Source organism: Falco peregrinus, chromosome 14 (genome assembly GCF_023634155.1).
Source record: "Falco peregrinus isolate bFalPer1 chromosome 14, bFalPer1.pri, whole genome shotgun sequence".
Classification (NCBI taxonomy): domain Eukaryota; kingdom Metazoa; phylum Chordata; class Aves; order Falconiformes; family Falconidae; genus Falco; species Falco peregrinus.
Window position 1 is genome coordinate 7,594,838 of NC_073734.1, and position 13,526 is coordinate 7,608,363.

Here is a 13,526-nt window from a genome sequence, read left to right on the forward strand (position 1 = left end):
TAGTTCACAGCTGTCACTTGTGTTGCTCCAAGAGAGATTACTTCTTAAATAATGTTAATGACAACTTTGATTTGACTTCTGTAATTACTAGAGGGAGAAGGGACTGAATTTCCTAGGAAGAAAAATCTTTTATCTGCTTGTTTAATGTACAATCTTTGATGAGATGGAGCTCTTTTCCCCTGAGTTATTTCCCTAAGCATTTTTGTTTTGAAAAAGAAATGGATTTCCAGGTTGAAAGCAGAGCTGTGATGCAGCTGTCAGAGATGTGGGAGAGGTGTCTAATTGTCATTTACAATGACCCTCAATTCTTCTCTAAACAGAGCATCTCTCCTACATCATCTCCTCACCCTTGCTCTGCCTCACCAGCAGGCATATTTACAGGGCCGGGCTCTTCTCTGAGTTACCTTTACCACCACCAGTAAATCATAAAAATTTCTCCTATAATCAATGGAGTGTCTTCAGATTTACCAGACAGTATAATCTGGTCCACAAGACAGCTGATTGTTATCTATAACCTCCCCATCCAATTCAAGTGATGGGAGATGTAATCCAAAAATTTCCTTCAGACTTTTTTACTGCCAAAATAGATCAAATTCTGTGGCAGCCTTTTTACAATCTCCACTTTTCTAAATAAACACCACACAGCCTGTACTGCCTTTACTGCAAAATACTTCTCCCTGCCTGTATTGAGGTGGGTTGTTAGCTGATGCGCTACACGCAAGAGAAACAGTGGCAGCATCTCCATGCAAGCCCATGGTGCGGCACCAAGACACGAGGTGCAGTGGGGCTCTGGCTGTGGAACCCCCAGCTCCTGCTCACCAGGGAGTGCTAGGAATAATCCTCATGGTCAGAGGAGTTGAAAACCCCTTGCACTGCCCCCCTCCCAGTTAAGACACTGCACAGCATTGTAGATTGTTATTCAGCTCCCAGAAGACTAAAGAGCTGGTGGTATCAGGCGCCTTCCCATTAAAGGTATCGGGCAACCAATGTGCAGTGGCTTCACCCCAAAAAGGCTGTAAGCGGAGTGTGCTGAGGAAGGCGGCTGCAGGAACCGTCGAGCTGTGTTGCTCTGCGGGCAGGGCAGGGGGATAGGAACAGCTCTTGCAAAGGGCACTAAGCAAAGCCAGGCACTGCAATAGCTCGGTGGCTGGAGAAGTGCTGATGAGTGCGCAGTAATGTATTTAGAAGGAATCATTTGAAGTACGTTCCTGGACTGTAAATTAACTGAAACTGCTCAGAAAAAGCCCTGAGTGACACTGAAGGCCATGCAATTAAACACAGGGCTCTGATTTGCAAGGATCAACAAAAAGCACATACATTATTAGAATGCATGGCAAATAGAAAATAACACAAAAACGGTCAGATTATGGCTGTATTGTGCCATTGTATTAATTAACAGCTTTCCCCCATTGGTTTGTTCACTAAGATTCAAACATATTCATTCTTTGATGAACATTTGTATTCACAAAACTGCAGATTTCTTCCCAGCCTTCTTTTGTTGTAAGGGTTGATAGCCGTTAATGAGAAAGTGAACAGAGAAGGAGCTAAACACGACAGGGCCAAGCGAAGCAGAATAGCTCCCACACTCACAAAGAGATTTTCTTGCTGGGGCCTTGAATTTCAGAGCAGCTTCAACTCATTTACAGAGCCTGGAAATGAAGGTGCCTTGCCTATAGGAAAATTAAATATTTCCACACAGTGTTATGGCTTTGCCTTGAAGCAGTTGTGGCTCCATGTTTCATTCACATTCGCGGTCATTTTAACCCACAGAGCTTAACTGTGTAATAAGGATGCCTGGATGTGGATAATTCTTCCCCCTCCTTTCCCACTGCAATCAGGTTTTGCCCTTCATTATACTTTTTTGTGGACTCTATTAGAGCATAAATCTTTACAGAGTTCTTCAGGCTTTGACCTACATCTTGCATATATAGGAACTTTTCTTCCTAGATTGTCTTTTGAAGCACGGCAGTTCATTAAAGTTTTGAACACTGAACCCTCACTCTCATTGCTTTATCGCCTGGTTTATGTGCCAAATGTCAAAACAGGCGTCAGAAATCTGATTTATGAGGATATATACAGAAATTGTGGAACCTGCTTGTGACTGGGAGTCAGCTGGCAATTTCCTATCAGGATTTCCTCCTCAGCTACCCAGACCCAGCCCCAAGACAGCGCTGCCAAGATTGAATTCAAAGATCACGATGCAGGACTAAGAAAGCTTTGAAGCTTTTTGTAGTATCTTTGAATTTATGTGCTTTCCAGTTTTAATCACATTTAACCATTTTGTGATTAATTTTTTTATTTTTTGCCAGTCGGTGCCGATTTTAAAAAATGAAAGTTGAATAAATCAAGCGGCCTCCAAATGCCATTATGAGATGGATTTTATACTCTCTTTCCTTCTCTCTTTGAAATATCAGGAAATTATAGATGAAACCGTAAGCTGGCAGCAGTACAGAACGCAGGACTGGTGATAAGAAATCTCAGGTTCCCTTACTAATTCACCATTTCACACCGAGTCAGATTTATCTCCTGCTCACACACTCGATCTCCCTCACCCCACACAGCCGGCTTTGTATAGGAAAGTTGCTTTTTTTAACGTTGTTTCTGCAACGACCGTGCACCCCCCTGGCACCCGGCCGCACCGCCACGACCCCGCGCTGTGGGCTGGGGCCTGTCCCTGCAGCCGCGCCCCGGACGCGGAGGGTGGAGCCGCGCCGCCACCTCCTCCCGCTCCTCCCCCGGCGTGCGCGGCCTCGGCGCTACGCGAGCGCGGGGATCTGTTGCGGCCTGCGGGCGCCGCCGGCCGCCATGGCCGCGGAGGTGAAGACGAAGCTGTCCAAGAACCTGCTGCGCATGAAGGTGAGGGGGGGGGGGGGGTGTCGGGGCGCCGGCAGCGGGGCAGGCGGGGCGGGCAGCCCGGTGGCGGGGGTGCTGCCCGCCGCGCTGCGCAGGGCCGCCGAGCGGGAGGGGCCGAGCCGCGCTGCGGGCCGGGCCGGGCCGGGCCATGTTGGGCGCCGCTGGCATCGTTTTGGGTATTTTCCGTGCCTACACCTGGGCACGCAGCGTCTGGCCTGGCCTGACAGGCGAGCATGGCAGCCTCTCGCCTCCCGTAACGTTTTACACGTTTTAAACGTTTTACAAATGTATTATTTCTCCTTATCCTCCAGGCCTGCGGCCTGCCGGGCTGCTGCCTCCCTACGGCGGGGTGGCAGCCCCAGCGCCGGCCTGGGCAGGGGCAGGCAGGGCTCTGGGGCCGGGCGTCTGAGCCAGGAATTCCCGATTCCCTCATGACTGCGGCAGAAGCCTGGCCTGAGCCTTAGTGCCCGCTGCAGGGCATCCTTCGGGAGTCTTTCCATCCCACCTGGCTTCTCAGCTTATGGTGAATAAAAGTGATAAGGAGTTCTTCCCCCACCGCACACAGGTTGAAATTAAAATATTAATGTTGCTTGCCTTACTTGGCAGGGCTTTTAAGCTTGAGGGGAATAAAACAAAGTTCTAAGTTTATGTTATTGTATCCGATTTTTTGTTTGTTTACATGGATGGTTAATAACGTACCCAACCTGAGCAGCTGCGTTACCTGCCCTCTCGCCTCATCAATGCCAGGCACATCCTGAGGTGCTGGTTACCCTTGGAATTGTGAATCTCTTGTCAAGACCAATGTGAAATTAGTTTCCACTCACCGGCTAATGGATTCTGCTTCCCTAATTCAGTAGAGCACATTCTCCTGTGATTGATGGTTCTTTATTGCTGGAAAACAACCAGTAAAAGTTGAATTGGTATTCTTTTTTCTTTTTTTTTTTTTCAATTTTAATATCCATTAAATTTTTATAACTGAGTATGATGGGCCTTAGTGGCTTGTGGTGGTTTATTTAGCTGGTTTTTCCCCCACCTATGCATGTGGGACTGTGTTTCAGACACTGGCTGAAAGGAGCTTAGCTGACTTCAGTTCAGTCTCTCATGTGAGGTGTACTCTGCCACAGTAAGATGGTGGAATATTTACTCCAGTTAGCAGATGCTGCTAAGGAAAGACTGCAACTTGTGCACAGAGGGAATAGAACACATCTTGTCTCGCTCTCAAAAGGGAGTAGATGTTTGGCTTAGTTAGCCAGCAGTGTATGGCAGACTAAGACTCCTGTGAGTTGGATTGCAGTGTCATTATTTTTTCTTATTTTTATATAATACACTCTTTTAAGGTGGCATTTCTTCTCTTGTTGCTTGCCATTTTATCAACCCCCTGGAGATTTCAAAAAAACAGTTTTTAGATTTTCTTCCTTGGAAGGCTGTGGAGAGCCAGCCTGTGAATGGGCTACTGTGACATTTGCAGGTTTACGGTCTGGGCAGTAGTAACCAGCTTTAACGAGATGAGTAAATTTTGAAAAGGTCATGCACAGATCTTGTATTTAGCACTTTGCTTCTTCAGATGTTCTTGTTTACAAATGTTTTAATTAATCCTTTAGCAGCTGCCTCCAGAGGCACTGATAAGATGTATTATTACAACTCATCAGGCAGGTAAAGTGGCACCCAAAGGTGACATGGTCAGTGGTAGCGTTGTTTTGAAGACCATTTGTGCTAAGTACTGGGCCGCATGTGTTCACCGTTTGGTGTCAAAAGATGGCTGGTGCAAGATGGGTCTTGCACCATTTGATCCAGGTCCCGTTGCCTGGGGAAACTAATCCAAATAACTACTCGGTTATTGACTTACATGCTCTCTGTCTACCACAACAGGTATTTTTTTAATTCATTCATGTGTGTTTACTTACATTTTAGATAAATGTGATCATATGTTTTTCATCTAGTTATTCCTGTAGCAATCTTCAGGAGCATCATCTTTAAAATGTAATGTGAAATGGTTATTTAATTGCATGCTTATAGCAGAATTTCTCCGGTTGAGATTGTTCAAGGAAATTGGTTAGCCAGTCAGAAATACGGTTTTCCACATGATAGACTCACTTATTTTCCTCAAGAAGATACTGTAATTTTAATTGCAAAGCTTTGACATATTTTGGATTGACTCAGAAAACAAAAGTCAATTTTTCTTTCATTAAAGATCTTGTACAATGGATGCAAATAGAAATATAAATGGAAAATGAGACACTAGCCTTATATTGGTTTTACTTCAGAGTTTGGTTTTGTTTGCTTGGGCATTTTGTAAAGACTGAAAAGGGGTGTGGAGTGGATGTAATACATATATTACACATCTGTATTGCCTAAATATTGAAAATAAACTCAGTAATGCATGTTTTTTGTAGGAGGGAAGTGTTTTTTCATGCCTTCTTGGGCTTTATCCCCAACCCAGCCCATCTTAGCTGGGACCTAAACTATGTCTAAGCTTAGTGTTCCCCCCTGGCACATTACCTGTCAGCTTGCAGGTTTATCTAAACACAAAAACGATGCTGCTCTAAATGAGAGGGGTAGAATTAGTTGATATAAAATTCCTCTGCAGTGTTGCACATACAGGTATGTTTTGATAGCCACAAAGTAATTTTTGTACAGGAGTGTGTATAAACTCTACTGGTAGACTTGCCTCTAGCTGGGAATTACATTGGTATAAATGCATACCTTTGACAGATACCGTTATGCAAATGCTTTCTGTAGACCCTAAGGGAGGTCCCAGCTCCCAGGGATGTGAGGATATAAGGATGATTACCATAAAATTTTGAAGAGTTCTGTTTTTTCCAGTATGTTTTGTTAATATTGTTGATAATTAAATTGTCACTCAGTTCAGGGACCTGACTTGAAACAAATGGAAATAAAAGGGATGTTTCACGTATCTCAGGTCTGTAGTTTTGCACTCTCAGCAATTTTTCATAGGCTGTGACAGATGTCCTCTTTTTACTCCCAGCTATGAGAGAGGTTACTGTTCCTGTCTGCCTGTTTCCATCCCCTGCCAAAGGTTATCACTGAGGAAGCAATTCACAGGAATGTCCTTGTATTAGGCAAAAATACCAGTCTTCCCCTAAACTAAATTATTGGTCTCAGCTCATCTGGTAGGGTGTTCCTGCAGTGAGTTAACAGGTACTTACACATAATGCTTGAGTGGTACTTTGATGGGTCAACAGTAAGAAGAGCTGGTCACATCTTCCTTTATCACAGCTGGATACAGAAGACTTCTTTTCATATCCTCAGTTACTTCTTTCTACTTCCAGAGGCAGGTTTCAGCCTTCAGAGCTACAAACCCAGACCAGTTAAATAAATCTGAGAAAAGAAGAGGACGGTTGAATGTATAGATGTTTCAAAAAATGGCCAACCTGGTATGACCGACCTCTAGCTCTGAGCTCCGGTGCTGTTCATTTGTATGGGTGGTGTAGGCTTCTGATACACAGCAGTAATTTTTAACACCCTTAGGTTCTCTATGGCCTTTGTTGAAACATTGGAAAAATAACAACTTGGATCCCTCAAAACTAACCAGGAATGGTCTGTTACTTTGTATGCAAGTACAGTTGTGGCTGACTGTTGACTTCCAGTAGATTGAGGCGATCAGCAATTGTTAATTGTTCCATTGCCTGTTTGCCCGAACTTAGACCAAATCACAAAAAGCATTTACTGCTTAATATTTGCTAAATATTATGTAATGGATAATTGTTGTCATGTAATTTTTGCACTTTTCAGAGCATGCTCATGACACAAATAACTGAAGCTCTGTGTTTATGTCTTTCTTTATAGTTTATGCAAAGGGGTTTGGATTCACAAACTAAAAAGCAACTAGAAGAGGAAGAAAAGAAGATAATTAGTGAAGAACACTGGTATCTTGATTTACCAGATCTAAAGGAGAAAGAGTAAGCTTGTACCCTTCTGTGCTACTTATCATCGGATTGTTGTGGGGTGGGAGTAGAATATACCTATTTTTTCCTATAAAAAATATTATTAATAACCAATTAGCTGAAGCAAAATTGGTGACAAACTGGCACTACAGCTTTTTTTATTACTTATTTTCAGGGATGTTCTGAAGGTTGCCTAGTGCAGTTTGACCCACTTCCATTTCCTGTGTGTGTTGTTCTCTTTCACTCACACATTATTCTAGATGCATGTAATTAGTTTCTTTCAGGCAGGGACCAATTCAATCATTGCTGCTTTTTTCCTTCATATGAAAAAAGAAGTTTGAAACCTTGTGTTAGTAAATTCAGCTCCAGTCATGTGGTCAGATCCATTCAGGACAGTTCTGTCTTGAATCCAGCTCACTTCAAATCCTGCTTTTGAAATAGGATAGATAATGGCAAAAATAAAGGAAAGTTTAGCTTATAAGGAGGAAAATGTCCCTTTCTGCTATTTAGAAAGATGCTTTAAATAGCAAGAGAATGACTTTTGAACTTGCTTGATTTTTCTCCTTTCAAAAGAGAACAAAAATTCCACCAAGGGAGAGGATACATAACTTTCAAAAAGCTGGGATCCAGGGAATTAACTGTAGCTGAATAAGGTCATTGATAAATTATTTTCCATTACTGTTGGTAGATCTGGCAAAAAGGTTTTTGAGCTTCAGCTGCAGCAAGGAATGTTCAGGCTGGACATTGGGAGAATTTTTCTAACAGTAAGGCTATTGAAGCACTGGAGTAGATTGCCTAAGGAGGCACTGGATTCTACATCATTGGCAGTCTTTTGAGGACAGGTTAGATGGACCTCTGCTGTTCCTGGTACATGTTTGACTGATCCTACCTTGAGATAGGAGGATGAGCTTGATCTCTTCAGCCTCGTCCTGTGATAGCAGGAGATTATTTTACATGGGAGATGAAGAGGATAAGGGAAGAGGTGCATATGTGTGTGAGGAAAAGAAGGATGGAACAATTCACGGAAGTACTTTTATCTAGCGCGTGTATTATGAACGCCTCAGGGTCATGTTTCTTTTCTCACTCCATGCTCATTAAAAGAGGGAGAAAGGGGAAATCTTTCTCTGCTGAACAGAGTATTACACAGTGTTTTATATCCTGACAGACTCAACTAATGCCAGGTCTAACATCACAATGAAAAATTAATTAGAAGCTTTTGCTGGTATAGTAATGCCACCTGGAGAGTGATATTTATGTGGTATTTTTATTCTGGCAAAAGCATTAATGTGGGTGGAATCATACCAGCAAAGAGTGCTTTTTGTCAGGAGAGTTAATTTTGCTTGTGGAACTGGCACAGCTTTGCTGGCAAAAAGTATTCCTTTGCACTCCAAGCTCCTTGTATTGAAAGATTTATCAGACCAATTGTGCTTCAGAAAGTAGTTGATGCTTTAAAATACACTGTGGCTTTGTTTATTTGTGTGGGGGGAAGACAGCAAATGCTTTTTGCATTTGTTTAATTTGATTATTTTAAAGTGCACTCTTTGACAGAATGCTGCGTTTGGGGTTTCATGCAGGAGCTTTATAATAGAAGAGAGGAGCTTTATGCCGTGTGAGGATCTACTTTATGGCAGAATGTCCTTCAAAGGGTTCAATCCAGAAATTGAGGTACTATTTACATGTTCTGTTTAGAGGGGATCTTGCATTAGGATTGAAGCCCTTGGGAATGGGGATTTGAGTGTTCACCCTGCATGCTGTTTGGCCTTTGCAGCACCTTCCATAAATCCTCCTGTGTACAGGAAGTCCGTGACTCAAACCAAATTGTTGATCAGTGTAGCATCTGGTAATAGAAGCTTTTTGTCTCCTTGTGTTGATGGTCAGTAATTGCATGACTCCTGCAGATTTTTCCTCCCTGAAGTGAGGAAACTGTCCCACATGCTGCTTGCCAAAACAATAGCTCCCTTTTCCTGCTGCCATTTAATTTAGAGTCCAGTCTTCAAATATTCAGCACTATTTACTCAACACTTACTTGTGTAAGTAAGGGCTTAAAGTTCCAAAGTAAAAATTCTGGGCAAGGGAGTCTTTAATTTTTTTCTGGCATGATTTATGCTGGTACAAGTACACTGAGATGGTAATAAAAATGTTACCACAGAACTGAAGCAAGAGGATGAAGGTGTAAAGGCTAAGAGGTATACAGAAGGCTACACAAGGTGGTTTACTAGGGGATTCTTTTAGTTATTTGGAACTTGGTCTCACTGTGACTTGGCATATTATTGCTTCATGGTTTTTACTGTAAATCCTTGCAGATATTTTTCCTTCTTAATAAAACCATTTCAAGGACTATGTGCTAACATCACAGTGAAAAAATAATTATGACCTAATTCTCCGGTCTCCTTAAGTTGTCTGGCATGCCCTTGAGGGTGTTTGAATAGTACAGTACACTGAAAACCCTGTCTCTGTGTTGCCACTTTTCCCAAAGGCAAACTCTAAGCTCAGCTTCGGAACAGACAGTCATGCTGCCTTTCTTCATGGGATTTTGTAGCAGTATGCTCTAGCCTGACCGGGAAAGGCAAATAATGATTAGATTTGATTCTTACCTTTTATGAGTTTCTCTTACCAGTGAATTTCAGCATAGTTACCATTGCATCAGGGTTACATGTTTAAGCTGTTTCTTACTTTGTTTTCAGAAGTTAATGATCCAAATGAACTCTAGGGGCAAGAAAGAAGAAATTGAAGTGGATGATAAAATGGAGGCTGATGTGTCAGATGAAGAAATGGCCAGAAGGTAAGTTATATTTTATGACATAATCAGTATTAGCTAGGAATAAAATATGATACTACATTATGTGTGGGAAAATAAACCCAAAAAGCAAACAAACAAAACTGTGCCCCCGCAACAGATATGGTACTTCGCAGAGCAGATTTCCCACAATTTCAGGTGTGTATTCACTGGAATCTCCATCACTTTTAGGGGGTAAAATACCTTGTGGGGGTTTTCTGCCCTTTGACATCCAGGTATTCCATGCTAATTCCCTCCTTGTTCCAGATTGCAAACAAACCCAAACTATGAGAATGAATAATAATGTAATAAGTGATCATAAGTACTTGTGCTGCTTAAGTTTCTGATGACCAGCTTTTTTACACCACTTAAATTATTGACTAGATTTATTGTTTGCCTCATTGACATTTTCTCTGATTTTAGTAAAAACTGTACATTTTATATTACCTTTACAGATACGAAACATTAGTGGGAACAATAGGGAAGAAATTTTTGAGAAAAAGAGACCAGTGTGTGCTCCAGGATGAAGATGAAGATGGGAATAGTAACACAAGACCTAGCAAGAAAGCTAAAAAAAAGTTCTTAAAACCTCAGGATTAATGTCAACTGTACGACTGGAGCTAATAGGAATGTTATCTACCAAATATGGTACCACGAACTGGAGATTGTTCAGAGTTTTTGCTATTTAATGTAAAGGATAGATTTGTAAATCTGAGTCTGTTCTCATTGAAATTTCTACCATCCACGTGACACACATTTTTCGAAGTGGATGTGTGTATATAATGGATGTCATACATCCTTTCCTCTCTCAGCAGCTTTTAATGTGTGGGGTACTAATCCCATCAGTCTTTTTAAATGTTGTGCATAACTAGATGGAGTGTCACAGGCAATCGAGAGCAACATTATTTACGATTTATGATAACATCTGAAAGAAGTAATTGGAGTAAAGACGAGCTTTGTCCAATCTAGTAAGGCAGTTCAGCTTTCACTGCTTTTTTTTATTATGAAAATAAAAACCTTTGCTGTCTTCAAATTGGAAAAAGTCAGCAGAAACATGTATATCTCTCTCCTTTTTTTTTTTACTGTGCTAAAAATAAGATGAGAAAAGAACAGATAAAATCCATTTTGTTGAATTTTATTTTTTATAAAGCTTATTTAAAAATAGGGAGGTTTATAGTAATTTTTTTTAATAGAGCAAGCCAAATATTGGGTAACATTTGCAGTTTGACACTTGAACAGATTGTGAGTCTTAATTTCTGTCTTCCAAAAGAAGTTTGCTAATCTTGCCTCTTTTTCAGCAAAAAAAATCCAGTCTTATAATTATCTAGGTCTTCTCATAAAAGCGTAATAACAGCTTCAGAAATATATTTGAAAGCTGAATAAAAACTGATTTTTTGTGTAGTTAATGGTGGTGGTTTAGCTAATTTAATGTAAAAATTATGCTTAATACTGTCTGATAAAAGAAGCGATCCTGTTTTGTGCTGGCCACAGATGTCCCCAAATACTAGTTGACTGCGCTGATTTTTTCTGTTTAGCATGCAGTGAAGCCATCTGGACTAATGTTGGGAAAGAACAGGAATTGTCATGCTCTTTGGTCAGTGGTCTGGGCCTGCTGAAAAATGTTAATGGGGTCTTCCTTAAAATTATAACAGTTCTCTCCATCCTGCCTTTCAACAAGAAATATTTCTTTCTATTACTTCATTTCCCCAGCTAGATGGGGAAGTTACTCAGCCTTAATGTTGACTCTCTGGAGGAAGAGGAATTTGTTAAATTGAAGTAGTGGCCATTCTGTCCTGGACACAAGAGGCTTTTTTTTTTTTTTTTTTTTTTTTAAACAACTGAGTGAAGCAAGACATGAAACTCAAATTATATAAAGAAAGGGACTGTGTGTCAGCTGTATTTAGCATGTGATGTATGAACTATAATCCATATATCAAGAGCACCTCATTAGATATTCAAGATGGATCACACACGGAAAGAGAAATTTACTTTTAACCTAGTAAGGGGGCCCCATATAGGTGGAAAGTCTGTGATTCATGATCTGAGAGAGTTTTCCAGAGCTAATTAAATGCTACTGGTTCAATTACTTAAAACCTGATCATATATTATTGCTAGCTGAAAAGAAGTTAATGATGGCAAGGCATTATTCTTCCTATGTAAGATGTGACCCGAGCTAAGAAATGATTTATTGGTGGTCATCACAAGAAAAACTCAGAATATATGCCATTATTCTTTCTTGCCTATTAGTAGGGAAGTGATTTCCCTCTACCTTAACACATTTCTTCCATGGAGAGAGAATTCCTGCAGAACTATGCTACATAGTTGAGGGGGAAAAGTGTGTTCTAGTGAACAACCAGCAACCAGGACATGTCACTGCAGTTGTATGCTGAGAGGCAGTGCATGGGGAAAGGTTCCAGTGGTGTCATGTAAAGGAGGTTTGGGGTAATTCTGGTAGTGGTTAGTGGCTCAGATGAACTCCTTGTGAAGTCTTTGTTTGCCAAGGCTTTATGCAGAGAGCTCTCTGGTAGGGCAGAGTTTGTGTCAGTCCAGTGGAGGTAATTTTGCGTAAGGTAAAGGGCATTCTGCCGTACATTGTTCCTTAATTTAATGTTATTTCCTGGGGAATGGCTGGAAGCGTGAGTGGCATGGTGCATGGGTAAGGGCATGAGTGAACTCTAAACAGCTTCCTAGAAAATCCATGACTTCGGGAGTGGGGAAGGGTGGTTCTCCTGTTTCCTAAACATGCTCAATACCAGCTGTGGAGAAATGATAGATTTTGGTTTGTTGTTTTCAGATCTGGACGCTCTGTTGTTCACATTTAGCTGGTTTCTAGGTGAGCTATTGAAATGCTACAGTAAGAGCAATTACTAATTTTTAGCAGAATCTCTTATTCATGGGGAGTTTGTAAAATGCACCTTTGAAAGCACCATCCATAGAGCATGATTATGAGCAAGACAAAACTAAAAATCAGCCCTACGTGACTTTTTAAATGCATTTTAAGTGCCCAGAGTTACAAGCAGGCATTTTATGATGGGATCTTCTGAAATACCCATCTATATTTCTAACCTGATAAATACATATATATGTATGTATTTTAAGTCTGGCTCTAGCTTCCTAGCCAGGGTGGAAACATTCTGCTGTATAAAATCTGTGCTTGAACTACTCTTGACAGAGATGTAAGTGTAGCAGTGAAATATTCATAATGCGAACCTACATTAATTCAAGCTGTCTTGGCTCTGACAGAGTCTCAAATGCAGATGCATTTTCATGTGCAACTTCCTAAGCTGTAGAACTTTCCCACGTGTTTCTAAGAGGAAAGCATTTCTTCTTTGAGAACAAAAGTGAGTTGAGTAAGTAGTAGGCAGTTTTGTTGAAGAAAATGGCTACCTACCTGCAAAATGTAATGGGTAAAGAGTTATGGGACACCTGGAGCATTTGTGCCTGTCACACTAAGGTACCTATTAAAGCGAACAAAGCAAAGTGTGCCTTGTATTTTGTGCTCGCTGACAGCTCGTGGTGAAGTTTAAGCACGTCTCTTGTCAGGTGAAGTTTTGTCCCTCCCTTTGACGGACTGACAGTTTTTTATTTCTGTAATAACTGCTGATGTTGGAAACATGGAAGTGTAGAACAACTTCATCTTTCTTGCTGATGTTTCTCATTTTGTTATTTTTATTTTGCTTAGTATTGGCTCTTTAAAAGTCCAGGACCAGAGTCCAACTGAAGTGAGCCATCCTGTATCCTCTCTTTAGCAATGCATGACCTGATTGAACTTTGACTCTTGGAGGGGGGGATGTTCAGTGGTGCCGTGGAGTTTGAACCGTGTTCCTTCTGTCATATGTTGTCTTTTCCAATAAGACACTCCATTATTTAATTCCACAATCGCGGATGGCTGTCGTTGCCATTGGGCATTGCGTGTGTGTGTGTGTGTGTAATGGGCAGCTGGCCTGGGGTTCTGGGACTTGATCCAGCATTCAGACTTAAAAAAAAAAAAA

General features: G+C 41.2%; 1 protein-coding gene across 1 annotated transcript; it reads left to right on the top strand.

Annotated features, from left to right (window-relative positions):
- Positions 1-2,700: 2,700 nt before the first annotated feature.
- On the top strand, positions 2,701-10,935 carry MPHOSPH6 (M-phase phosphoprotein 6). The gene is made up of 5 exons (XM_055818490.1): positions 2,701-2,856; positions 6,661-6,773; positions 8,333-8,423; positions 9,443-9,540; positions 9,990-10,935. The coding sequence occupies exons 1-5, from the start codon at positions 2,806-2,808 to the stop codon at positions 10,132-10,134; spliced, it is 498 nt and encodes a 165-aa protein (XP_055674465.1). The 5' UTR covers positions 2,701-2,805; the 3' UTR covers positions 10,135-10,935.
- The last annotated feature ends 2,591 nt before the right edge of the window (positions 10,936-13,526 follow it).

What these genes read in the sequence shown, in the direction of transcription:
- MPHOSPH6 (XM_055818490.1), top strand. Translation starts at nt 2,806, where the DNA reads ATGGCCGCGGAGGTGAAGACGAAGCTGTCCAAGAACCTGCTGCGCATG. An exon ending in CCAGATCTAAAGGAGAAAGA is followed by an intron (nt 6,774 to 8,332) that starts GTAAGCTTGTAC and finishes GGTTTCATGCAG; the next exon opens with GAGCTTTATAATAGAAGAGA. An exon ending in GGTTCAATCCAGAAATTGAG is followed by an intron (nt 8,424 to 9,442) that starts GTACTATTTACA and finishes CTTTGTTTTCAG; the next exon opens with AAGTTAATGATCCAAATGAA.